At 45.3% G+C, this 27,030-nt stretch overlaps 1 protein-coding gene and 1 pseudogene across 2 annotated transcripts; both read right to left on the bottom strand.

Annotated features, from left to right (window-relative positions):
- Positions 1 to 957: 957 nt before the first annotated feature.
- ZNF786 (zinc finger protein 786) lies at positions 958 to 22,528 on the bottom strand. Its single transcript, XM_003733640.6, has 4 exons — positions 22,368 to 22,528; positions 10,580 to 10,706; positions 5,615 to 5,767; positions 958 to 3,815 (listed from the first exon to the last, which is right to left on the bottom strand). The coding sequence occupies exons 1-4, from the start codon at positions 22,383 to 22,385 to the stop codon at positions 1,753 to 1,755; spliced, it is 2,361 nt and encodes a 786-aa protein (XP_003733688.1). The 5' UTR covers positions 22,386 to 22,528; the 3' UTR covers positions 958 to 1,752.
- A 3,080-nt stretch (positions 22,529 to 25,608) lies between these two features.
- LOC100393678 (large ribosomal subunit protein uL23 pseudogene) lies at positions 25,609 to 26,173 on the bottom strand (annotated as a pseudogene). Its single transcript, XR_013524172.1, has one exon. The product of XR_013524172.1 is annotated as a large ribosomal subunit protein uL23 pseudogene (transcript).
- Positions 26,174 to 27,030: the final 857 nt, after the last annotated feature.

The raw sequence follows: 27,030 nt of genomic DNA, 5'->3' as shown, positions 1-27,030 counted from the left end.
ATGGTCTCGATATCTTGACCTCGTGACGCACCCATCTTGGCCTCCCAAAGTGCTGGGATTACAGGCTTGAGCCACCGTGCCTGGCTGATACATTGTTTTATAGTAATGTCTGTTACAGTTTACCCATAATTCCATTTTCTTTCATTCTTCAGAATTTCAGGTCTTTTTTTTTTTTGAGACAGAGTCTTGCTCTATCACCCAGGCTGGAGTACCATGGCGTGATCTGGCTCATTGCAACCTCCACCTCCCAGGTTCAAGAGATTCTCCTGCCTCAGCCTCCCCAGTAGCTGGGATTACAGGCATGCACCACCCGGCCCGGCTAATTTTTTTTATTTGTAGCAGAGACAGGGTTTTACTGTGTTGGCCAGGCTAGTTGTGAACTCTGACCTCAGGTGATCTGCCTGCCTCAGCCTCCCAAAGTACTGGGATTACAGGCATGAGCCACAGTGCCCAGCCAGGTTAGCCATCTTTTACATCAAATATGAACCCTCTGAAAATCAGTAATTCTTTGTACAGAGTATAACTCTCTTCTTAGAATATATACCATGAACGCCCCACATTCACCTAATGTCACAAACAAGGCAGCCTTCACTTTTTCCCTGAAGTTGGATTTGTGTCATGTTTTTGTTTTTATTTTGGCATCATGTTTATTTTTAACTCTCCACACTAAATGGCTGTAATGCTTCTGATTATTTTGTCATAACTCAGCTTTTAGTCCTCTGATTAAAGCAGCTCTCATCTTCAAGTAGCATCTCTTTTAATTTCCAAATCTGTATCTCCTGCTCCAAACTCAGATTTATCTAAGTTCTGATTCTGTACTTCTTAGGGCTTCCAGGCTTATGTCTCTTCAAATGAAGTTAGCCAAATTTTGCTGAAATTATCAGCTTTTCCTTAGGGGGAATGATGCATAATCACTATGGAAGCAGTTAAGAAACTTCAGCATTCACATAAACAAACTAAGATTCAGGACAATTCATTTAATTGCTACCAGTTTACAAATAAATGAAAGAAAACCAAATCCAATTAGCATGTCAGGCCTGCAACAAAATTCACTGGATTTAACCCACAGTTTAAGATCACACTCTGAAAAAAAAAAAAGTAGAATTAACATTTAATAGCCACCCCTCCTTTCAGCTTGAGAAAGGTACTGTAGGAATTTCCTTCTGTCTTAATTCAAGCTGGTATTTTACAGTGGGCTTAGCATTTGGGCAAAAATTGCCACCGAAGATGGCAGGAAGAATAAAGATCTCTTTTTATCACTGGATAGGAAACATAAGGCCAGGAGCAGTGGCTCACGCCTCTAATCCCAGCACTTTGGGAGGCTGAGGTGGGTGGATCACAAGGTCAGGAGTTCGGGACCAGCCTGAACAACATGGTGAAACCCCATCTCTACTAAAAATGCAAAAAATTAGCCCGATGTGGTGGCAGGCATCTGTAATCCCAGCTACTTGGGAGGCTGAGGCAGGAGAACTGCTTGAATCCAGGAGAAGGAGTTGCAGTGAGCTGAGATCGTGGCACTGCAATCCAGCCTGGGTGACGCTGACTCAAAACAAAAAACAAAAAAACAAGAAATTACTGATTTTCCGAAGAGAAAATCTTTTGTGGTTCCTTATATTCCTAACTTGTATTACACTCCTGCTCAAAGAAGGACACCTGCTCCTACAATCCATCTTCCAGCGGGTCTGGGTACTGTTGCTGTGGATTCCCCGGCAATCCCCATCCTGCTCAATGCTTTAGCTGTCCCACTCTGCCTCAACTCCAATCGGCCTCTATCATTGCAAACAGTTGGCTGAGCCTTTTCTTAATATCCAGCTCACCTGGAGCAGGACAAGATTTTGTGTGCACTCTGATGTGTTCTGCAAGCTTAGATTTATAAATGAAGCCCTTCCCACAGTCGCCACAGGCAAAGGGCCTCTCGGGCCTGTGGATGCGCTGGTGCCTCAGCATGTGTCCCCTTTCCCGGAAGTTCTTGTCACACTCAGGACAGTGGAAAGGCCTCTCCCCTGTGTGCAGGCCCTGATGACTGAGCAGCTGCGCCTTCAAGCGGAAACTCTTGTCACACTTGGGACATTGAAAAGGTTTCTCTCCTGTGTGTGTCCTGATGTGCTCAATGAGCTTCGAGTGTTTCACGAAGCCCTTGCCGCACTCACAGGAGAACGGCATCTCCCCGCTGTGCTGCAGCTGGTGGGCCTTCATGTCGGCCTTCACGCGATAGCGCTTGCCACACTCCGGACACTGGAAGGGTCTCTCCCCCGTGTGCAGGCGCTGGTGGCTGAGCAGCTGTCCCTTCAGGCGGAAGCTCCTGTCGCACTCTGGGCACTGGAAGGGCCTCTCCCCGCTGTGCACACGCAAGTGCTCCGTGAGCTTGGACTGTCTGGTGAAGCCCTTGCCGCACTCCCGGCACGAGAACGGCCTCTCCTTGCTGTGCGTGTGCTGGTGGGCCTTCAGGATGCCCTTCAGGCGGAAGCACTTGTCGCACTCCGGGCACTGGAAGGGCCTCTCCCCACTGTGCACCCTCAGGTGCTCGCGGAGCTTACACTGGTGGGTGAAGCCTCTGCCGCACTCGCTGCAGGAGAACGGCCTCTCCCCGCCGTGCCGCAGCCGGTGGGCTCTCAGCATGCTCTCCAGGCGGAAGCTCAGCCCACATTCTGGGCACTGAAAGGGCTTCTCGTCCGTGTGCAGCCGCTGGTGCCGCAGCAGCTGTCCCCTCTGACGGAAGTTCCTGCCACACTTGGCACACCAGAAAGGCTTCTCCCCGCTGTGGACTCGAACGTGCTCCGCGAGTTTACACTGCTTGGCGAAGCCCTTGCCACACTTCCTGCAGGAGAACGGTCTCTCCCCACCGTGCGCGTGCTGGTGGCCCTGCAGCAGGCGGCGCAGGCGGAAGCGCCGGGGGCAGTGCGGGCACTGGAAGGGTTTTTCTCCTGTGTGCGCCCTGCAGCGGCTGGCGAGTCTGGCACTTGTAGGGGAACGCTCGCCACATGCTGGGCAGGAGCAGGGCCCCTCCGCACCATGCTGCAGGGCCTCCGTGTCCCCCTCCTGATGGCCACTCCCTTCCCTGGCCAGGCGTGAGCCTGGCTTCTGTCCTGAGTGCATACTGCTGGAGGCCCCACCGCCTTCTCTCCAGGAGGCCAGCCCCTCCCGGCTGTGCTGGCACCGGCAGGCCTGCGTGCTGTCTACCGGGAGGGAGAGCTTGCTGCACAGGGTGCACTGGCCAGGCTTCTGCCGGAGGCAGTTGCTGGGATAGGCCCGCTCCCGTCGGAAGCACATTTCACTGTCGGCGCTCTGGAAGGGGCCCCTTCCGGTGTGGGCAGCCAGATGGCGCAGCAGATATGGCTTCCGGCGGAAGCTCTTACCGCATGCGCCACACCGGAAATGCTTCTGTCCCCAAAGGCAGCTCCGCGGCAGCTGTGTCTCTGCCCGCTTGTTGAGTTTCTCCCAGGCTCTAGGTAGCCGGTCCTTCGAGTGGCCCCTCTGGTTCATTACTAAATGGTTGTTCTCCCAACAGCTTTCCCGGCAGACAGGACAAGGGTACTGGGTGCTCTCCCAAGCAGGGACGTCCCACAAACCAGGGAGATCCAGATTTCTGGGACCTGGGATTCCTTCTTTTTGGGCCGATGCACTGGGGCCACAGGCCAGTGGTGGAGGAGCCCTAGCGTCATGTCTCTGTGGGCTCCCAAGGGTGATGCCTTGGTCAGGCCTGAAGGAAACAGCTTCCCTTTCTCCTAAAAGGGATCCAAAGGAACACTGGCTCTCAAGAGGACCTAACTGTAAATGGCTTTTCGTTTTCTCTGAATTCACAGCCTGCTGGCTTCCTGCAATTGAAAACAGAAATTCAGTCGGTATTCCTGTCTGCTGCACAACTAACGATTCTCACGGTCAGGTGATCCACAAGAGTGTCTTGTGGTGGCCTGGGAACCCAGCTTCCACTGAGCTACCCAACCATACAGCGTGGTCTGTCTTATGGCCAAAGTGAGTTTGGCTGAGTCTACTGAAACTAAACTGAACAGACATATCTTTTGATAATATTGAAAAATGGAAAATATAGGTTGCAAACATAGAGTGTAAGCTCTGGAATCAGACTGCCTGCTTTTGAATCCTACCTGTCCACCGTGTAACCTTTGTCAGGCTTCAGATCCTTCTGTAAGTACGTAAGATGGCTGTGAGAATTAAATGAGCTAATGTGCATGAGGTGCTTGGCATGGTGGCTGGCATAGTGCATGCACTCTGTAAGTGCTGACTGCTGTCATGACTTCAGGAACATCAGATGTATCCCATTTTGATGTACAGACACACCGGAGTCCTCAGCTGAGGATGGCAGTAAGTTCCTATCAGAGCCCTGACTAATACTACAGTTACATGCGATCCTTGAGCCATCTTATCTCTAAGACCTGGCAGCAAGGGTTGGTCCTATTTCTCCCTCCCTAACCCCATTTCTGCCAATGTTTCAAGAAGGTTTCTCGGAAATAATAACAGATGGTAGAAAGTTAAGTAATTTGGGCGGGGGGAACCTTCGCTTTTGAAAGAAGCAGATAAAAACTAAAACTATCTGACAAGATTTCTTGAAACGATGCTCCCATTTGACTTTTTCATTCTGTACTTTAAAATTGATTTAAGAAACCAAAAATCTCAGACTCTCTCATCATGACAAGAAATGAAAGAGAAGAGCTATGGTTGAAGTATTCACGTAGACAACAATTCTCTAATTCAAGTAGACAACAATTCTCTAGTTAGGAAGGAAGCCACATTAGTCACAAAAACCTGGATAACCATGGGCCAGGCATGGTGACTCACAACTATATTCCCAGCACTTTGGAAGGCTGAAGTGGGAGGACTGCTTGAGACCAAGAGTTCGAGACTGCAGTGAGCTATGGTCATGCCACTGTGCTCCAGCCTGGGTAACAGCGATATCCTGCGTCTTAAAAAAAAAAATCTGGATAACCAGTTTCTGCTGAGTTCTTACTATATATCAGTGCTCTCTCTTTACACACACACACACACACACACACACACACACGTTTTTGGTTTTTTTTTTTTTTGAGACTGAGTCTTGCTCCATCACCCAGGCTGGAGTGCAGTGGCATAATCTCAGCTCACTGCAAGCTCTACCTCCCAGGTTTAGGTAATTCTCCTGCCTCAGCCTCCTAAGTAGCTTGGATTACAGGTGCCTGCCACCACGGCCAGCTAATTTTTTTGTATTGATAGTAGAGAATGGGTTTCACCATGTTGTCCAGGCTAGTCTAGAACTTCTGACTTCAAATGATCCGCCTGCCTCGGCATCTCAAAGTGCTGGGATTACAGGCTTGAGCCACCACACTTGGCCTAACACCACATATATTAACCAAGTCAATCCTGTAACATGGGTAAATTCATTTTATAGATGAGGCATTGAAATACTGAAAGGTTCAATAACTTGCCCAAAGTAACCAAGAAAAAGCTAGATCCAGACATAGGCTCCAGAACCCACATTCCTAACCATTATGCTCACTGCCTTTATCTAGAATATAAGAATCATCAAACCTCAGCCTGCCCAAACAGGATGACAAGATCAGAGAAGGGAAACAAATCTAAACGCCATGTCTTAAGGTCAGGGCCCTGATTTCTTAATACTCACCCCAAAACAGCTGTTCCTCAAAACCTATCTCTAAATGCAAATCAACAGAGGAACAAATTATGTTTCCTGATTTCTGTGATTCTCTCCAGTTCCTGAAGGGCTCTTCCCCCTGTTCAATCCAGGCTATTAGTTCTGGTTTTGGAAGTCCATCATCTGCACAGAGAAGTCAGACAGGGTAGTTTAGCTTCCTGAATTTAAAGCACACTAAGTTTCTCAATTTCTCAACATTCACTCTTGGGACAAAGTATGGGAACACATGTCAAAAAACAAATAAACAGGTTTACACAAAGATGAGAAAACTGCCTACACATCCTAACAGTGCTTCCTTAGTCTGGGCATGTCAGAGCAGTTGTGTTTTAATTTTGCCATGGGCTCCATACATTTAGCAATGCTCTATTTTGTCCAAAAACAAAAGGCTAATATTTATATATATTATATATAATGCTTATATGCATTATATATAAATAATATATATTTATTTATATTTATTATATATGTATATTTTTTGAGACTGGGTCTCTCTCCAGTTGCCAAGGCTGTAGTGCAGTGGTGCCAACATGGCTCACTGTAGCCTCGACTTCCTGGGCGCAGATCATTCTTCAATTCAGCCTCTTGAATAGTTGGGACTACAGGCATGCACCACCAGGCCAAGCTAATTTTTGCATTTTTAGTGGAGACAGATTTGACCATGTTGCCCAGGCTGGTTTCGAATTCCTGTGCTCAAGCAATCTGCTCAGCTTCCCAGAGTGCTAGGATTACAGGCATGAGCCACTGCACCCGGCCTTCAATATTCTTAATGGTGATTTAATAAGAGCCAAATCATAGGGGTCCAATTTTAAAGCAAGTTGGTTATGGCAAAAATGTGGTCAAAAAGATTTTTTTAAATGCTTTCAGTTATTATGATGATTATTTTAGATAGGGTCTCACTCTGTCTCCCAGGCTGAAGTGCAGTGGCATCACAGCTTACTGCAGCCTCAACTTCCTGGGCTCCAGTGATCTGCCCATCTCAGCCTTCAGAGTAGCTGGGACTACAGGCAAGAGCCACCACACCAGCTAATTTTTTTTATTAGTTTTTGAGATGGGGCTCTCACTGTGTTGCCCAGGCTAGCCTCCAACTCCTGGGCTCAAGTAGTCCTACCACCTTGGCTTCTCAAAGTGCTGCAGTTACAGTGTTAGTTAGCCACCGCACTTGGCCAGTGGTTTAATTTATTTTAATTAATTAATTCATTAATTTTGAGACGGAGTTTCGCTGCTGTTACCCAGGCTGGAGTGCAATGGCGCGATCTCGGCTCACCACAACCTCCGCCTCCTGGGTTCAGGCAATTCTCCTGCCTCAGACTCCTGAGTAGCTGGGATTACAGGCACGCACCACCATGCCCAGCTAATTTTTTGTATTTTTAGTGGAGACGGGGTTTCACCATGTTGACCAGGATGGTCTCGATCTCTTGACCTTGTGATCCACCCGCCTCGGCCTCCCAAAAAGTGCTGGGATTACAGGCGTGAGCCACCGCACCCGGCCTAATTTATTAAAAGTATTTCTAGCACATGGGAAAGGAGAAAAACATACCAAAATCTGGATGCCATCTAATTCTGTCAAATCCTACCATGCTGATGCACTTTAGGTTTTTTGTTGTTGTTTTTTTTTTTTTTTGATAGGGTTTTGCGGTGTCTCCCAGGCTGAAGTACAGTGGTACAATCACAGCTCACTGCAGCCTCGACCTCCTGGGCTCAAGCAATCCTCCTACCTCAGCCTCCTGATAGCTGGGACTACAGGCAGAAGTCCCCATGCTCAGCTAATTTTTAAATTTTTTGTAGAGACAGGGTCTCCCTAGATTATCCAGGCTGGTCCTGGGATAAAGATATCCTCCTTCATCGGCCTCTTAAAGTGCTGGGATTATAGGCATGAGTCACCACACCCAGACTACTTCATGTTTCTTAAAAATACGAGACTTTACACAGTTTAAGCCCCTGTATATCCCTCTCCACAGGTAAGCACTACCCTGAATCTAGTGTATATTATTCCTATGTATGTTCTTATTTTAAAATATATACATATAAATGTATAAAATATTGCTGGGTTTAAACTTTATATAGACCATGCCACATCTTACTGCAACTTGCTATTCTCTCCTCAAATTGTATGTTCAAAATGTCTCCATTTTGGAACACTTGGCTTTATTTGTTTGATAGTCTTTGATTATATGAATATATCACAGTCTTTCTTTTTCTTGTTCCCTGGCATGCCTCTATGAATACACACGTAAGCACAGACAGTTCTTGAAGTGAATTGCTGTATCATAGGGTAAGCATGTCTTCAACTTTACTGTATGTTACTAAATTGCTCTCCAAAGTGGCTGTGCTGACCGACAATCTCAATAGAGTAGGAATGTTCCGTCTGCTTCACATCTTGACAATACGCGATGCTATCAGATGTTTTTCTATCTAGAACATAGTACCGCATAATAAGTCTTGCCATCTGACAGGACAATCACCTTCCATCTAGTTCCATAAGACCGTCTTCATTATTCTTGACTTGGTTCTCCCATGTTCTTTAGGATCAGCTTATCAAATTCTGTGAAAAGCTCTATTGGGATTCTGACTGAACTTGCTTTGAATCTACAGAATGATTTGGGGAGAGAATTCACAAAAGGCAGAAAGGTCCATGTAACTGACTGTTGGATTAAGAAAATGGGGGTTCTCCTAGCTAGCCAGAGTGGCTCATGACTGTAATCCCAGCACTTGGGGAGGCCTAGGCAGGTGGATCACTTGACCACAGGAATTTGAGAACAGCCTGGGCAACATGGTAAAACCCTGTTTCTACCAAAAACACAAAAAATGAGGCAGGCATGGTTGTGTGTACCTGTGGTTCCAGCTACTCAGGAGGCTGAGGTGGGAGGATCTCTTGAGCCCTGGAGGTGGAGGTTGCAGTGAGCTGGGATCACACTGCTGCACTCAAGGCTGGGTGACACTGGGTGACAGTGAAACCCCATCTCAAAAAAAAAAAAAAAAAGATAATGGTGATGGATAATTACAGGGATTATGATGAAAGCATGAAAAAAAGTTGTGGCCTAACAATGAAAACAGTCAAACAAATTAAAATGTAGCATAATTTTGTCTTTTTCTTTTTTGAGACAGAGCCTCACTGTCACCCAGGCTGGAGTGCAGTGGCACAATACTGGTTCACTGTAGCTTCCACCTTCTGGGTCCAAGCAATTTTCCTCCCTCAGCCTCCCAGGTATCTGGGATTACAGGCACGCACCACCATGCCCAGCTAATTTTTGTATTTTTAGTAGAGACAGGGCTTCATCATGTTGGCCAGGCTGGTGTCAAACTCCTGACCTCAAGTGATCCACCCACCTAGGCCTCCCAAAGTGCTGGGATTACAGGCATGAGCCACCACACCTGGCCAAAATGTAGCATAATTCTGAACAACTGATAAGAATGACAACAAGGGAATCCATTTGATCTTGATGCTTGGAACATTCTTAACAGGTTGGCACAGGGTTATATATAGAATTGTATTTATGTCTCTATAGATTCATTTACTGCAACTGATTCTTCAGGACCAATGAAAACAATGTAATGTTTTCAGTTATATGTTTTACAAACAATCCATAGATACAGCCTGTAAAACAACTATGGTAACAGAACAGAATATAAATATTAGAAACTTTGCAATATAAAGAAGTATGGCTGTCATGAACTGGCAGAAGAGGTGAAGGGAAGTACCAGAGAACTAATTATCTTTATATACTGAAGGAGTCAAGAGATGAAATTGATGAAACACAAGCTAGAATCTTTTTATTTTTTTAAGAGACAGGGTCTCGCTGTGTTGCCCAGGCTGGAGTGCAGTGGCTATTCACAGGCATGATTCAACTACTGATCACCACAGGAGTTTTGAGCTGCTCCATTTCCGACCTGGGCCAGTTCACCCCTCCTTAGGCAACCTGGTGGTCCCCCGCTCCCGCTCCCAGGAGGTCACGATATTGATTCCAAACTTAGTGTGGACACCCGATCGGCATAGCGCACTACAGCCCAGAACTTCTGGGCTCAAGTGATCCTCCCACTTCAGCCTCCCGAGTAGCTGGGATTACAGGCATGTGCCACCACACCTGGCACAAGCTAGAATCTGAAACATATTATTTTAAATTATAAAGCTGACAAACAGAGGCACAGAAAACTCAAAAACTGGGGAGAAGAAGACAGAAGAGTGTGTAAGTGAGCTAATGCCTCATTTTTTATAGTAATTAATTAATGCTTTCTAAACTCAATAAATCAAGATAGTTAGTATAAGCATATCAGATTGGAGGAAGCCACTTTAAAAACAAAAAAAAAATGGTTTAAAGTGATTGCCTTCAGGTAGTTAACTGACTGTGGAGGTAAGAATGATGCAGGAGAAAGCATCTTTCACTTGATGCTTCTCTGAACAGACTGATTTTTTAAAAATTATATTTGATAAATAAAAAGAAATATAAAAGCAAAATAAGCAAAAAGAACATCCAATACCATAACCAGGCAGAGGCAGCTACTCTTAAAACACTTCCTTGTACAGCCTTCCAAAATAGATTTTCTGAAGTATGTAGACCCCACTGTAAAAGTTGTGAGGTAGGGATATCCTAGGTTAAAGATATACAGGGCACTTCAAGAATGTGCGCTAGGTGTGCTCCTGCGTGGATGATCTTGGCATCCTGACAGTAAGTCATGACTGAAGGCCCCTCATATATAATATTTAGTCATCTTACACTGCTCAAATCACCCCATCACCTTACACTGCTCAAATATTCTCATGCAACGTCTACCCTTGAGTAAGGATTAACAATGTTGACAAAAGTATTAACAAAAAATTACAGAGTCAAAATATCCTTCTGGGAAATCTTGCTATCCAAGAAACAGGAACATCAAGTGACTGTGACCCGTTACAGGATCCAGTTCCATGCCCTACCCACAAAGGTCAATAGGCCTTACCTAGTGAGATGAGAGTCTCATAATTGCTTCTCATCACACGCTTGTAAAGCTCCTTCTGCCATGCCTGTAGATCCTGCCACTCTTGCTCCGAGAAATAAATGGCAACATCCTCAAAAGTCAGAGGTAGCTGAAATTGTAGACGTAAGACATATGTATTCATGATTGCTTCAAAACGACTCCAGCTCCTTCTCCTTGTTAATTTAAAAGACTTCTGCAGTGGACAACTGTTTTTCGTTGTTCAGCAGCTTCTTCCTGGAGAACTACTCCTTCCCAAACTCCAATCACATCGTTCTGCTGTTAACCACTACACGCCTCCCTCCACGTTTCATTATGTTTGTTCAAAGTATATGTACATATGTAAAGTATGGAATTTTTTTACGAAAATGGGAACAAATCACTTTGTAGCTCTGTTCACTTAATACGTCACAGATCTCTTTATAAGTCAATAATATATATTGAGGCAAACTTATTTGTTTGGTAAAGTTGCATTAATATTCCATGAGTAGATATACCCCACTGATGGGACGGACACATATTGTGTGTTTCACTTATAAAATACAGTGTTCTCACATGCTTCCTATCTATCAGTGCTTTTACTTCTGCAGGTTAAGTCTAAAAAGGAGAACTACCAACTGGGTGCGGTGGCTCATGCCTGTAATTCCAGCACTTTGGGAGGCCGAGACAGGTGGATCACAAGGTCAGGAGATCAAGACCATCCTGGCCAACATGGTGAAACCCTGTTTCTACTAAAAATGCAAAAATTAGCTGGGTGTGGTGGCAGACACCTGTAATCCCAGCTATTTGGGAGGCTGAGGCAGGAGAATCGCTTGAACTGGGAGGCATGTTGCAGTAAGCTGAGATTGTGCTACTGCACACCAGCCTGGGAGACAGAGTGAGACTCTGTCTCAAAAAAAAAAAAAAAACTAAATCAAAGAGTATACACATCTTCAGTTTTAATAGAAACATTAGATTGTCTTCCAAACATAATCCAGCACATTTACCCTTGCTATTAACATGAGACTTCTTGTTTTTTTACACCTTTGCCAGCAAAAGATGTTCTTAAACCTTATTTTTTGCCAATGTGAGGCGGCAAATTGTATTTCAGTGTTTTAATTTACATTAATATGTGAGGCTGGAAATCCTAGCCAGAGCAATCAGGCAAGAGAAAACCCTAAAGACTCCTCCAAAAGACTCTTAGATTTGACAAACGAATTCAGGAAAGTCTCAAGTTTTTTTTTTTTTTTTTTTTTTGAGACGGAGTTTCGCTCTTGTTACCCAGGCTGGAGTGCAATGGCACGATCTCGGCTCACCGCAACCTCCGCTTCCTCGGTTCAGGCAATTCTCCTACCTCTGCTTCCTGAGTAGCTGGGATTACAGGCACGCACCACCATGCCCAGCTAATTTTTTGTATTTTTAGTAGAGACAGGGTTTCACCATGTTGACCAGGATGGTCTCGATCTCTTGACCTCGTGATCCACCCACCTGCTGGGATTACAGGCGTGAGCCACCACGCCCAGCAAGAGTCTCAAGTTATAAAAAAAAGTATATAAATCAGTAGCACTTCTATACACCAACAACGACCAAGCTGAGAAATCGAGAACTCAGTACTTTTTACAATGGCTGGAAAAACAATAAAATACCTAGGCATACACTTGATATGGTTTGGCTGTGTGTCCACACCCAAATCTCCTATTGAATTGTCAAGCCCAGGATTAGAGTAGGGGACAGGTGGGAGGCAACTCAATCATGGGGGGCGGACTTCCCTCTTGCTGTTTTCAGATAGTGAGTTTTTACGAGATCTGCTTGTTTAAAAGTGTAGCACTTCCTCCTTCACTCTCTCTCTCCCCTGCTCCAGCCATGTGAAGACTGTACCTGCTTCCCTTTCGCCTTCTGCCATGATTGTAAGTTTCCTGAGGCCTCCCCAAGAAGCAGAAGACTAAAGAGTTACCAGCAACTGGTTTTGAATTTTATTGCTTTTCTAAAAACTGCATTAGAAAAAATGCAACATACATAAAATTGTTAGTATTATTTAATATTTATGTTTATTATAGTTGACTTGGACAAATGGACACTTCCTGAGGTTTACAAGTAGGAGCATGTAAATTATATATTTGTTAGTTTAAAATACTCTAGTTACATAAGCATACTTCCCACTTTTTACTGAACTGCAACTGTTACTGCTGTATGTCCTTATTTTCTATGGGTATTAATCTTGTTTCAACTTTATTTTTTATTTTTGAGATGGAGTCTAGCTCTGTTGCCAGGCTGGAGTGCAGTGGTCGGATATCGGCTCGGCTCACTGCAACCTCCAATTCCTTGGTTCAAGCTATTCTCCTGCCTCAGCCTCCTGAATGGCTAGGATTACAGGCATGCGTCACCACACCCAGCTAATTTTTGTATTTTTAGTAGAGACAGGGTTTCACCATGTTGGTCAGGATGGTCTCAGTCCGCTGACCTTGTGATCTGCCCACCTCAGCCTCCCAAAGTGCTGGAATTACAGGCATGAGTCACCATGCCCAGCCTAATTTTTATTTTTATTTATTTACTTTTATTTTGAGACAGTCTCACTCTGTTGCCGAGGCTGAAGTGCAGTGGCGTGATCTTAACTCACTGCATCCTCCGCTTCCCAATTGTCCTGCCTCAGCCTCCTAAGTAGCTGGGACTACCTGTGTGCGCCACCACCCTTTTTTTTTTTTTTTTTTTTGTATTTCTAGTAGAGATGGGGGTTTCACCACGTTGGCCAGACTGGTCCAACTCCTGACCTCAAGTGATCCATCCACCTCGGCCTCCCAAAGTGCTGAGATTACAGATGTGAGCCACCATGCTCAGCCTCTTCATCTTTTATTTAATTTTTTTTTTGAGATGGGGTTTTGCTGTTTTGCCCAGACTGAAGCAGCATGATGTTGGCTCACTGCAACCTCCTCCTGCCAGGTTCAAGCAACTCTCCTGCCTCAGCCTCCCGAGTAGCTGGGATTATAGGTACCCACCACCATGCCCAGCTAATTTTTATATTTTTAGTAGAGATGGGGTTTCACCACATTGGCCAGGATGGTCTCAAACTCCTGACCTCAGGAGATCCATTTGCCTTGGCCTCCCAAAGTGCTAGGATTACAGGTGTGAGCCACCAAGCCCAGCCAAAAAAAAACTTTTTTTTTAAATTTTAGGTTCAGGAGTACATGTGCAGGTTTGCTATATAGGCAAATTACGTGCTGTGGGGGTTTGGTGTGCAGATTGTTTCATCACCCAGGTAATAAGCATAGAACCAGTAAGTAATTTTTCGGTCCTCATCCTCCTTCCAAACTCCACCTTCAAGTAGGCCCCATTGTTATTCCCTGCTTTGTATCCATATATTCTCAGTGTTTAGCTCCCCCTTATGAGAACATGTGGTACTATTTTTCCTGCATTGCTTCACTTAGGATTATGGCCCCCAGCTCCATCCAACTTTCTGCAAAGGATATGATTTTCTTTGATGGCTGCATAGCATTCCATGGTGCACATGTAGACTTTCTTTATCCAGTCTACCATTGATGGGCATTTAGGTTGATTCCACATCTTTGCTATTGTGAATAGTGCTGCAATGAACATATGCATACATGTGTCTTTATGCAGAACAATTTATGTTCCTTTGGGTATAATGGGATTGCAGGGTCAAATGGCAATTATGGCCAGTTGCAGTGGCTCATGCCTGTAATCCCAGCAATTTGGGCAGCCAAGGCAGGCAGATCACCCGAGGTCAGGAGTTTGAGACCAGCCTGGCCAACATGGCAAAACCCAGTCTCTACTAAAAATACAAAAATTAGCCAGGTGTGGTGACGGGCACCTGGCTAATCCCAGCTATTTGGGAGGCTGAGGCAGGAGAATCGCTCAAACCCAGGAGGCAGAGGTTGCAGTGAGCCGAGATGCACCACTGCACTCCAGCCTGGACAATAGAGCGAGACTCCATCTCAAAAAAAAAAAAAAAAAAAAAGTTAATTCTGCCCTGAGTTAAAAAATCACCAAACTGCTTTCCACAAAGGCTGAACTAATTTTCATTCCTCCCAGCAGTGTATAAGTGTTCTCTTTTCTTGCCAACATGTTTTTTTTTTTTTTTAACTTTTTTATAGTACCCATTCTGACTGATATGAGATGGTACCTCATTGTGGCTTTGTCATTTTGGTAATGGTTAGTGATGCTGAGCATTTTTTCATATGCTTGTTGGCCATGTGTATGTCTTCTTTTGAGAGGTGTCTGTTCATGTCCTTTGTCCACTTTTTAATCAGTTGTTTTTTGCTTATAAATTTAAGTTCCATGTAGATTCTAGATATTTGACCTCTGTCAGATACATGGTTTACAGATATCCCATTCTGTAGGGTCTGTTTCCTCTGCTGATAGCTCCTTTTGCTGTGTAGAAGCTCATTAGTTTAATTAGGTCCCATGTGTCAATTTTGCTTTCATTGCAATTGCTTTTGGAGTCTCCATCACAAAATCTTTGCCAGGGCCTAGTCCAGAATACTATTTCCTACATTATCTTCCAGGGTTTGTATAGTTTTAGGTTATACATTTAAGTCTTTAATCTATGTTTTGTATATGGTATAAGGAATGGGCATAGTGTCAGTCTTCTGCATATGGCTAGCCAGTTATCCCAGCACCATTTGTTAAATAGGGAGTCCTTTTCCCACTGCTTTTGTTGACTTGTAGAAGATCAGATGATTGTAGGTGTGTGGCATTATTTCTGGACTCTCTATTCTGTTCCATTGGTCTATATGTCTGTTTTTGTACCAGTACCATGCTGTTTTGGTTACTGTAGCCTTGTAGTATAATTTGAAATTGGGTAGTATGATGTCTCCAGCTTTGTTCATTTTGCCTAGGACTGCCTTTGCTATTTGGGCTCTTTTTTTGGTTACATATGAATTTAATTTAATTTTTTACATATGGATTTTTAAAGTTTTTTCAGCCAGACACTAGCCCACACCTGTAATCCCAGTAATTTGGGAGGCCAAGGTAGATTAATTGCTTGAGCCCAGGAGTTTGAGCCCAGTCTGGGCAACAGGGCTAAACCTCATCTCTACCAAAACAATAACAAAACCCAGAAAAATTAGCAGGGCATGGTGGTACATGCCTGTAGTCCTAGCTACCTGAGAGGTTGAGGTGGGAGAACTGCTTGAGTCTGGGAAGCAGAGGTTGCAGCATGCCTCTACACTCCAGCCTGGGCGACACAGCAAAACTCTGCCTCAAAAATAGACAAACAACAGCTGGACACAGTGGTTCACACCTGTAATCCCAGAACTTTGGGAGACCAAGGTGGGCAGATCACCTGAGGTCAGAAGTTTGAGATCAGCCTGGCCAACATAGAGAAACACCATCTCTGCTAAAAATACAAAAATTATTGAGCATGGTGGCACATGCCTGTAATCCCAGTTACTCAGGAGGCTGAGGCAGGAGAATTGCTTGAACCCAGGAGGCAGAGGTTGCAGTGGGCCAAGATCGCACCACTGCACTCCAGCCTGGGCAACAAGAGCAAAGCTCCATCTAATAAATAAATAAATAAATAATAGACAAATAACATAGTTTTTTTCCCTAATTGTCATTGGTAGTTTGAGAGGAATGGCAATTAATCTGGAAACTGCTTTGGGCAGTATGGCCATTTTAACAATATTGATTCTTCCTATCCATGAGCATGAAGTATTCTTCCCTTTCTTTGTGTTATCTCTGATTTCTTTGAGTAGCGTTTTGTAATTCTTGTAAAGATCTTTCACCTCCTTGGTTAGCTGTATTCCTAGGCATTTTGGTCTTTTGGGGTCTATTGTGACTGGGACTGCATTCTTGATTTGGCTTTCAGCTTGGATGTTCTTGGTGTGTTGTAATGCTACTGATTTTTGTACACGGATTTTGTATTCTCAGACTTTGCTTAAGTTGTTTATCAGATCAAGGAGTGTCTGGGCAAAACCATGGGGTTTTTCCACATATGGAATGATACAGTCTGCAAAAAGGGATAGTTTGACTGCCTCTATTTCTCTTTGGATGCCTTTTATTTTTCTCTTGCTGGACTGCTCTTGCTAGGACTTCCCATCTTTTTGTTATATTCACTGTGAAATTTAGAGTTGAGTTTTAAAAACTCGAATGATTCCTCCATATTTGTTTTTGTGTTTAGTATTGCTATAAAGGAACACCAAGGTGGGGTAAATTTTAAAGAAAAGAGGTTTATTTGGGTCACAGTTCTGCAGGCTGTACAAGAAGCAAAGGTCTCAGATTGCTTATGTTCATGGTGGAAGGTGAAGCGGGCCGGGCCCAGTGGTTCACACCTGTAATCCCAGCACTATGGGAGGCCAAGGTGGGTAGATCACCTGAGGTCACGAGTTCAAGACTAGCCTGGCCAACATGGTAAAATCCTGTCTCTACTAAAAATACAAAAATTAGTCAGGCGTGGTAGCAGGGGCCTGTAATCCCAGCTACTCAGGAGGCTGAGGCAGGAGAATCACTTGAACCCAGGAGGTGGAGGCTGCAGTGAGCTGAGATCACGCCATTGCATTCCAGCCTGGGCAACAAAGCAAGACTCCATCTCAGAAAAAAAAAAAAAAAGGTGAGCTGGCATTTGCAGAGATCATCACATGGTGAGAGGAAGCAAGACAGGGAGACTGAGGGGTGGATGTGTCAGGCTCTTTTTAACCAGCTCCCTCAGGAACTAACAGAGGATAGCACCAAGACATTCATGAAGGATCCACCCACCATGACCTAAACACCTCCCATTAGGGCCCACTTTCAACACTGCAGATCCAATTTTGACATGAGGTTTGGGGATAAATATCCAAACTGCAGATGTAGCAACACTGAAATCAAATTCATTAAGTTTAATGAAATATAGTCATTTCTGCTCTAATGCTTGTTTTGAAATGTGAATTTGTTTCAACATGATTGCTGTATTAGGAGACAATATATTACAAAATTTTGCATTTGCTCATGTACAATTTTGTCTATAAGAAACACTAGATTAGTGGTTCTCAATCAGAACAATTTTGTTCCCTGGAGACATTTTTTATTGTTATAATGGGGGGATGGCCTACTGGCATCTAGTGAGGAGCAGCTAAGAATACTGGTAAACATCCTACAATGCACAGAACAGCCCTCAAAACAGAAAATTATCCAGTACAGGATGTTAGTAGTGGCAAGGGTGAGAAACTGTGTGAACTCTGTGAACCAACAGAACTGAGCTGCCTAGACATACATAAAATGCACATATGCAACACACTTCAAACATCAGATTACCCTATGTTATGACCCCTGCCTATCCACCTCTGGGGTCACAACTTTCCATCTCATTCAGATAACCTTCCTTTCACTACTTCACAATAGCTCACAAATTGCAACATTTGTTATACCCATTTCCACAAGCACATTTCAGGTAGTTCTTTTAGGTTTTGTTTTGTTTTTTGAGATGGGGGTCTCACTCTGTTGCCCCGGCCAGAGTGCAGTGGTGCCAATACAGCTCATCATAACTTTGATCTCCTGGGCTCAAGTGATTCTCTTGCCTTAGCCTCCTGAGTAGCTGAGACCACAGGGATATGCCACCACGCCTGGCTAATTTTCTGTAGAGAGGGGTCTCACCATGTTGCCCAGGGTATTTTTTGTTGTTTGTGTGTGTGTGTGTGTGTGTGTGTGTGTGTGTGACTGAGTCTCACTCTGTCACTCGGGCTGGAGTGCAGTGGTGTGATCTCAGCTCAGTGTAACCTCTGCCTCTGAGGTTAAGTGATTCTCCTGCCTCAGCATCCCAAGCAGCTGGGATTACAGGTGCCCATCACCATGCTCGGCTATTTTTTGTATTTTTAGTAGAGACAGGGTTTCACCATGTTGGTCAGGCTGGTCTTGAACTCCTGATCTCAGGTAATTTGCCCACCTTGGCCTCCCAAAGTGTTGGGATTACAGGCATGTGCCACTGCACCTGGCCTGCCCAGGCTTATTTCAGACAGTTTTTAAGGCAATTAAGATTAGTTATTAATCGTCAAAGTGCATAAAACTGCTTTTAGGTTCTAATCTTTCCTTGTTAACACTTCACAGATGAAAGTTTGAGTACTGCTTGCCTAACATTTCTCCCAATAAGCTCTGTGGTTTTTACTGCACAATTTTGCACAGTACTATGATTTTCAGAAAAGCATATGCTGTATTATTGCAGAACTGAATGTATGTTTAAACGTCTGTGTTAAAGAACCCATTCTCTCCTCTTCTCTGATTAAAATTCCTTACTCTTAAAATGCTTTTTTAAAAAAAAATTTTAAGTTTAAAGATCCAGAAAGTTACAGAGAAAACTATAATAAGCATCCTAGTAGTCACCACTGATTTAACAAGTTTAACATTTTTCTTCAGAGTCCCTTTTAATGAAATAGAATGTAACAGATGAAACTCAAGTTCCTGTGATTCCTCTTTTCAATCACTTTCTGATATTGTCACATTCTCCTTCCTTTGTAAGGGCAAACATTATGATTAATATGGGAACTTTTCACTTCATTTTAATATACATATGTATCAATAAATAATATTACTTTGTGTCTTTAATACGTAAATACTTTTTTTTTTTGAGACAGAGTTTCGCTGCTGTTACCCAGGCTGGAGTGCAATGGCGCAATCTCGGCTCACTGCAACCTCCGCCTCCTGGGTTCAAGCAATTCTCCCGCCTCAGACTCCCAAGTAGCTAGGATTACAGGCATGCACCACCATGCCCAGCTAATTTTTTGTATTTTTAGTAGAGACAGGGTTTCACCATGTTGACCAGGATGGTCTCGATCTCTTGACCTCGTGATCCACCTGCCTTGGCCTCCCAAAGTGCTGGGATTACAGGCTTGAGCCACTGCACCCGGCCCATAAATACTTTATTATACTGCAATTTGTATTCTTCCCTCAAAATCAACATTTTGAGATCTGTCCCTGTTGATTATATACAGAGCTAATTTATTTTAATTTTGTATAGTGTTCCACTGTCTGAATGTTACAAGTTTGCTTGTTTTTGAGACAGAGTCTCACTGTGTCACCCAGGCTGGAGTGCAGTGGCACAATCTCGGCTCACTGCAACCTCCACTTCCTGGCTTCAAGCAGTTCTGCTGTCTCAGCCTTCCAAGTAGCTGGGACTAGAGGTTTGTGTGGCCGCACCTGGCTAAATATTTTTGTATTTTAATAGAGACAGGGTTTCACCATATTAGTCAGGTTGGTCTCAAACTCCTGGCCTCAGGTGATCTGCCTGCCTTCGCCTCTCAAAGTGCTGGGATTACAGGGGTAAGCCACTGTGCCTGGCCTGAATGTCACCAGTTTTAAATCCATCTTTTATTTATTAATCATTTCTTTTCAGGTCTCTAATTTTGCTGTTTATATCCTTTCCATACACACACACACATTATATATGTAATCAGCGAAACTTCGCCTCCAAAAAATAACTATATATACAGGCTGGAGTACAATGGCTTGATCTCGGCTCACTGCAACCTCTGTCTCCCCAGTTCATGCGATTCTCCTGCCTGAGCCTCTCAGGTAGCTCAAATATAGGAGCCTGACACCATGCCTGGCTACTTTTTGTATTTTTAGTAGAGATGGGGTTTCACCATGTTGGCCAGGCTGTCGAACTCCCGACCTCATGTGGTCCACCCACCTAAGCCTCCCAAAGTGCTAGGATTACAGGCGTGAGCCACCGTGCCCGGCCCTATCCCCACATTTGTATTGGGTTACTTATCCTTTCATTTGTTCTATTTCCTTATATAACTTACATATTGATTATTGACTATGCAGTTAAATACTTTGTCTTTGCCTGTGGCTTACTTTTAAACTTTGTTTATGCTATCTCATACAGAAGTTTTCAATTTTAATGCAAATATAACAATATTTTCTTAGGTCTCTTTACTTTTTGAGTCTTAAATTCTTTTCTATACTGAGATCACAGATGCTCTTCCCTGAACGTCTCAAGTTCTTTTATGTTTAGATTTTTAATTCATCTAGCATGTATTTTTTTTTTAACGGTATATGATAGCAATTTTTTTTTTAATCCCTCAAATGGAAAAGTCAGTGGTCTGAAGTCGGCTTTTGAGGTCTGTGTATTAGTTTCCTAGGACTGCTGTATCTAAGTACCACAAACTGGGTGGCTTAACATAATAAAAATGTGTTCTCTTATAATTTTGTTGACAGAGTCTGAAATCAAGGTGCCAGCAAGGCCAGGTTCTCTCTGAAAAGCTCTAAGCCCTAGAGTCTATGGAAGAATCGGATCCGTATCTTCCCCTTAGCATATTAATATGCTTATGTATGTATGCATTTATTCTTTTTTTTTTTTTTTGAGACGGAGTTTCGTCCTTGTTACCCAGGCTGGAGTACAATGGCGTGATCTTGGCTCACCACAACCTCCACCTCCTGGGTTCAAGCAATTCTCCTGCCTCAGCCTCCCAAGTAGCTGGGATTACAGGCGTGTGCCACCATTCCCAGCTAATTTTTGTATTTTTAGTAGAGACGGGGTTTCACCATGTTGACCAGGATGGTGTCGATCTCTTGACCTTGTGATCCACCTGCCTTGGCCTCCCAAAGTGTTGGGATTACAGGCATGAGCCAACGTGTCTGGCCTTCTTTTTCTTTTCTTTCTTTTTAGATCGAGTTGCCCAGGCTGGAGTGCAATAGCATAATCTCGGCTCACTGAAACCTCCGCCTCCCAGGTTCAAGCGATCCTCCTGCCTCTGCCCCTTTAATAGCTGGAATTATAGGCAGGTACCATCATGCCTGGCTAATTTTTGTATTTTTAATAGAGACAGGGTTTTGCCATATTGGCCAGTCTGGTCTCCAACTCCTGACCTCAGATGATTCACCCGCCTATGCATCCCAAAGCGCTGGGATTACAGGAGTGAACCACCACCCTCGGCCACTCATTCATTCATTCATTTATTTATTTTGAGACGGAGTCTCACTCTTGTTATTTATTTATTTTGAGATGGAGTCTCACTCTTGTTGTCCAGGCTGGAATGCAATGGGGGCGATCTCGGCTCACTGCAACCTCTGTCTCCCGGGTTCAAGCGATTCTCCTGCCTCAGCCTCCCAAATAGCTGGGATTACAGGCGTGAGCTGCCACGCCCAGCTAATTTTTGTATTTTTAGTAGACTCGAGGTTTCACCATTTTGGCCAGGCTTGTCTCGAACTCCTGACCTCAAGTGATCCACCCGCCTCGGCCTCCCAAAATGCTGGGATTACAGGCGTGAGCCACCACGCCTGGCCTAATTCATTTAATAATCAGCAAAAATCCTCAACAGAAAAGTTTACAAGATAAAAATACCCTCTAAACCTCGATTTTAAGAAAGCACTTAAATTTTTGTATACTCTTCTACTCCTTCTAATGTATCATCTTACACTCAACACAAACCACGTTAGAAAATACATTCTGACACTGAAGCCCCCGTCAAACACCATTTCAACCACTCGGAATCTAAAATCTTTTGGAACAGCTGTTCTCACTTCGATGACTATGATGTAAAACTGGCTGACGGGTAACATCCACCTCTGGCCTCAGAGCTTTTATCCTTTCCGCCGTCTGCCAGCCTCGCTCAGGCTCCTCCCCGTTCCTAGGTCGGCCTCGGGCGACGCTCGGCTTTGTCAGGGGTTTGGCTACAGACAAGCCACGGGAGTGGAGGCCACGAGCTCCCCGCAGGGCCCGGACTCCCAAACGAAGCGGCCTGCAGACTCCGTCCTACTCGTGCACCGCGGCTGCCTATGGGGACCCCAGGACACGGGCTAGCCCGGAACCCGAGGGCCCACCCCGACCCCGAAACCGGGCGTCCACACATACCAGCCCTCTTACCCGAAGCGGCTCCGTCATGGCCCCCGCGGTCCCGCCCGGCCCTGGCAACGCTGACCGTCCCCGACAGCTCCGCGGGAACCAGCCCAACTGCACACGGACTCCCCTTCCACTCCGTCCCAACCTGACTCCCAAGGATAGCCTGGGTGGCCCCCAATCGAAGCGCCGGCCAGGCGCAGTGCATGCTGGGACTCGGCGCTGGGTAGCGGCGGCCGCTCCGCCCCACAGCGCCCCCTGCGGGCGGGAGGAGCGCCGCCGCCCAGGGGTTGGGACTCAGAGGAGGGGTCTCCGGGCGCCCTCCGTGCCGGCCGCGGCATTCCGGTCTTTGAGGGACCCTCGGACTCCCGGGATCTACATCGAGGGAGGCAGTCGCAGACGAGTTGAGGGAGCTTACGGATGGGGAAACGGAGGCACGTGGAGATGGAGAGAGCAGGGACAGGGAGACGCGCTCCACAGAAGCCCAGACTGAGAGGCAGCGAGAGGGGAGCTTCCGGTGCGGTCCCTCCCAAAGCCGCCCCCGAGTCACGGATGAGCTCGAGGGCTTCGTCTGTGAGGGGGTCCCGGGAATCCAGCGAGGCCGGGCAGGGGGCGGGAAGTGCGCGGTGGCCCGGGTGTCCGTCCCGCCGGGGACGTGGAGGCTCTGGAGTTCCCAGGCTTGTCCTGTCAGGGACGCGGAGGTGGGGTCCGCCCACCACGCCCGGTCCCCGTGGGTCCAGGGCCCTTCTGGGCTCCCCGGGCCGCCACGCTCCCTCTTGGGAGAGAAGGGCCTCGGGCAGAGACCCCATGGGGAAGCCACCCCAGCTTCAGGGCCGCCTGCGGGACTCAGGGTCTCAGGGTGGCCCAGGAATGCGGGCCGGGTACCCCCGGCCCTGGCAGGAAAGAGAGACAGAGCGGGAGGAGAAGACAGAGGAGGCGTGAGAAACACGGGGACGCAGCAGGAGAGAGGTGGGAAGACGCAGGAGAAACCAGGGAGAGACAGAAAGGAGAGAGAGGGCGAGAAAGGGGCTGGCGATTGTGCACAGAAAATCAATCTCTCACTCGGTCCTGGTCATGTCTTAGAGGTCAGCCTAAAGTAACAAATGAAAAGTGTGCAGTTGGGAGAGGGTGTCCATGAGAAATAAAATAGTCCCCGAATAGGCTAAGGAGAGTGTGCACATCTGTGTTTGCCACTGAATCAAGACGTGTACATGCACCTTACTGTTGAACATTTTTTATTTTTACAAATGATATACGGTACAATTGTTTTCTTATGCATAGTGCTATGAACTTTTAACTATGAACTTAAAAAAATACTTTTAAGGTATATAGAAGTATAACTTCTGGCTGGGTGCGGCGGCTCATGCCTGTAATCCCAGCCCTTTGTGAAGAAAGAGGGGCGGATCACCTGAGGTTGGGAGTTCGAGACCACCCTGACTAACATGGAGAAATCCCATCTCTATTAAAAATACAAAATTAGCCGGGCATGTTGGCACATGTCTGTAATCCCAGCTATTTGGGAGTCTGAGGCAGGAGAAATGCTTGAATAAGGCAGGTGGAGGTTGCAGTGAGCTGAGATCACGGCATTGCACTCCAGCCTGGGCAACAACGAAACTCTGTACCTCCACCCCCCAAAATAAGTATACTTCTATACTACTACATAGAACTCCAAATTTTAACATATGTATAAACATGTAACTGACATCATAATCAGACTGTTGTAGAACCTCAAAATCAGGCTTCTGTACCTCGGGCAGCTGAGGCCAAATACAGACACCGGTGCGTGCAGATAGAGATTCAGCCGAAGTAAGAAGGCAGCAGAGCAAATCTCTAAAACCCATCTTAACACAAAAACAGGGAGTTTTAATGGGGCTAGAAAGTAAGGGAAGGGAGTTTCAGGGAACCAAGGGAAAAAGTCTGTTTCTTCAGTCTCTGATAACACCTTGAACAACCAGACTGCTGGGCTCAGCGGCTGGCCTCAGTGACCTTGAAGGCATTAATTCCCCCTGCAACAACTTTTCATGACCCTGGAGTTATCTCCTCCTCCTTGACAATGAAACAGTGCATCAGCACTATATAATTATATTGTGAGAACAAAGAATATTGAGCAAAAAGTGAGTGGTTAAAACATGCAAACAAGCAAGGGCCTGATCAGAATTTTCATTATTTCAGTCCTTAAGAACTGCAGGACGCTGAACTCTCAATGGGACCTGTTACAAGGCTATTGCAAGTTTTATCACCCTCTAAAATGCCTTGTAATATCTTTAAAATTTTTTCTAGAGACAGGGTCTTGCTATGTTGCCCAGGCTGGTCTCAAAATCCTGGCCTCAAGCGATCCTCTGCCTGGGCCTCCCAACGTGCTCAGGTTATAGGTGAGAGCCACGGTGCCCAACTAGCTTGTAATGTCTTTGGCTTCACCTCCCTTCCTACATCTGTAACCCTTAGCAAGAGCTGATTTATTTCTGTCTCTATAGTTTTACCTTTCAAGAATGTGACATAAATGAAATTATACAGTATGTAACCTTTTGAGACTTATAAAAGGTTACAACATACTTCCACTCACTATACCTTTGAGATTCATCCACTTTATCTGTATCAATGTTATCTAGGAACACTGGGTGTAGTGGCTCTCACCTGTAGTTCCCCTCAAGGGATCCTGAGGTGGGAGGATCTCTTGAGCTCAGGAGTTCAAGGCCAGCCTGGGCATTGTAGCAAGACTCCTTTCTGTAAAAAGCAAACAAAATTCAAGTCAGGCACAGTGGCTCACACCTGTAATCCCAGCACTTTGGAAGGCATATGCGGGCAAGTCACTTGAGGTCAGGAGTTTGACACCAGCCCGGCCAACATGGCAACACCATCTCTACTAAAAATATGAAAATTAGCCAGGCGTGGTGGCACCTGCCTAAAGTCCCAGCTGCTTGTGAGGCTGAGGCAGGAGAATTGCTTGACCCTGGGAGGCAGAGGTTGTAGTGAGTGGAAATCACACCACTGCACTCCAGCCTGAGTGACAGAGCGAGACTTTGTCTGAAAAGAAAGGGAAAAAAATGCATCAGTACTATGTGTGTATTGTAGTCTGCAGAGCTACCATCCATCAAAGGACATTTGGGTGACTCCAAATTTTAGCAATTATGGAGGGAGCTGCTGGAAACATTCGTGTACATGTTTTTGAGTGAAAGAGGTTTTCATTTGTCTACAATAAATACCCAAGAGTAGGATTTCTGGTCATTCAGTAAGTACATGTTTATAAGAAACAAACCATTACAAACCATTTTCTTTCCTTTCTTTCTTTTTTTTTTTTTTTTTATGGTGAAAAGATATACATATATTTAGAATTAGCCAGCTGGACTGTTTAGATGATCCCAATTTTGTTTGCAACATCCAAAGCATCATAATCAGGAGCCAGTCGAACATATGCCTTCTTCTCTCCATCAGGCCGAATCAGGGTGTTGACCTTGGCCACATCAATGTCACAGAGCTTCTTCACAGCCTGTTTGATCTGGTGCTTGTTGGCTTTAACATCCACAATGAACACAAGTGTGTTGTTGTCTTCTATCTTCTTCATGGCAGACTCAGTGGTCAGTGGAAACTTGATGATCGCATAGTGGTCAAGTTTGTTTCTCCTGGGGGCGCTCTTCCGAGGATATTTGGGCTGCCTTCGGAGTCGCAGTGTCTTGGGCCGCCGGAAGGTGGGTGACGTGCGGATCTTCTTTTTTTTGTGGCTGTGGACACCTTTCAACACTGCCTTCTTGGCCTTTAAAGCCTTCGCTTTGGCTTCGGCTTTAGGAGGGGCAGGAGCTTCCTTCTTCGCTTTCGGCGCCATCTTGTGAAAAGGGTCTCTTCTTCCTTTTTTTTTTTTTTAAGACGAAGTCTCACTCTGTTGCCAGGCCGGAGTGCAGTGGCGTGATCTTGGCTCACTGCAACCTCTGCCTCCTGGGTTCAAGCGATTCTCCTGTCTGTCTTGGCCTCCCAAAGTGCTGGGATTACAGACGTGAGCCGCTGTGCCCAGCCCTGAATGCCTACTCTTGACTAGACACTATGTATTTTACATTCATAATCTCACTTTCATTCTCACATTATAGTGTCCACTAACTTGACCCTTATTTCCAGAATCTGAGCACTGGGCATGAAACAATTTATACTCCCTTACTTAGGTGACCAGATTTGGGGGCAAGGAAGACAGCTTAGATAGAAACTTCTGCTTGACTTCTGAATAAGCATGAGCATCTAGAAAGTTCCAGGTAACACTTAGCAGAGTTCCTTTCTCCTCCTTTCTTTTTCTTTTTCTTTCTTTTTTTTTCTGAAATGCAGTAGTTTTGCTCTTGCTGCCCAAGCTGGAGTGCAATGGTTTGATCGCGGATCACTTGCCTTCTGGCTTCAAGTGATTCTCCTGCCTCAGCTTCACGAGTAGCTGGGATTAAAGGTGCCTACCACTGCACCCAGCTAATTTTTTTTTTAGACGGAGTCTTGCTCTGTTGCCAGGCTGGAGAGCAGTGGTGCAATCTCCGATCACTGCAGTCTCCGCCTCCCGGGTTCAAGTAATTCTCCTGCCTCAGCCTCCTGAGTACCTGTGACTACAGGCATGCGCCACCCCGCCCAGCTAAAATTTTTGTATTATTAGTAGAGACAGGGTTTCACCATGTTGGCCAGGATGGTATTAATATCTTAATCTCGTGATCTGCCCACCTTAGCC

This window comes from Callithrix jacchus, chromosome 11, assembly GCF_049354715.1.
Source record: "Callithrix jacchus isolate 240 chromosome 11, calJac240_pri, whole genome shotgun sequence".
In the NCBI taxonomy this organism is placed as follows: Eukaryota; Metazoa; Chordata; class Mammalia; order Primates; family Cebidae; genus Callithrix; species Callithrix jacchus.
The sequence above is the reverse complement of the archived record's forward strand: the minus strand, read 5'-3'. Positions and strand labels throughout refer to the sequence as shown.

Excerpts from the sequence above, each read along its gene's own strand:
- ZNF786 (XM_003733640.6), bottom strand. Across the intron at positions 5,768-10,579 it reads TGAGACTCTCATCTCACTAG|ATGATGGACTTCCAAAACCA; the intron begins GTAAGGCCTATT and ends TTCTCTGTGCAG. Across the intron at positions 3,816-5,614 it reads TGAGGAACAGCTGTTTTGGG|GAAGCCAGCAGGCTGTGAAT; the intron begins GTGAGTATTAAG and ends TTTCAATTGCAG.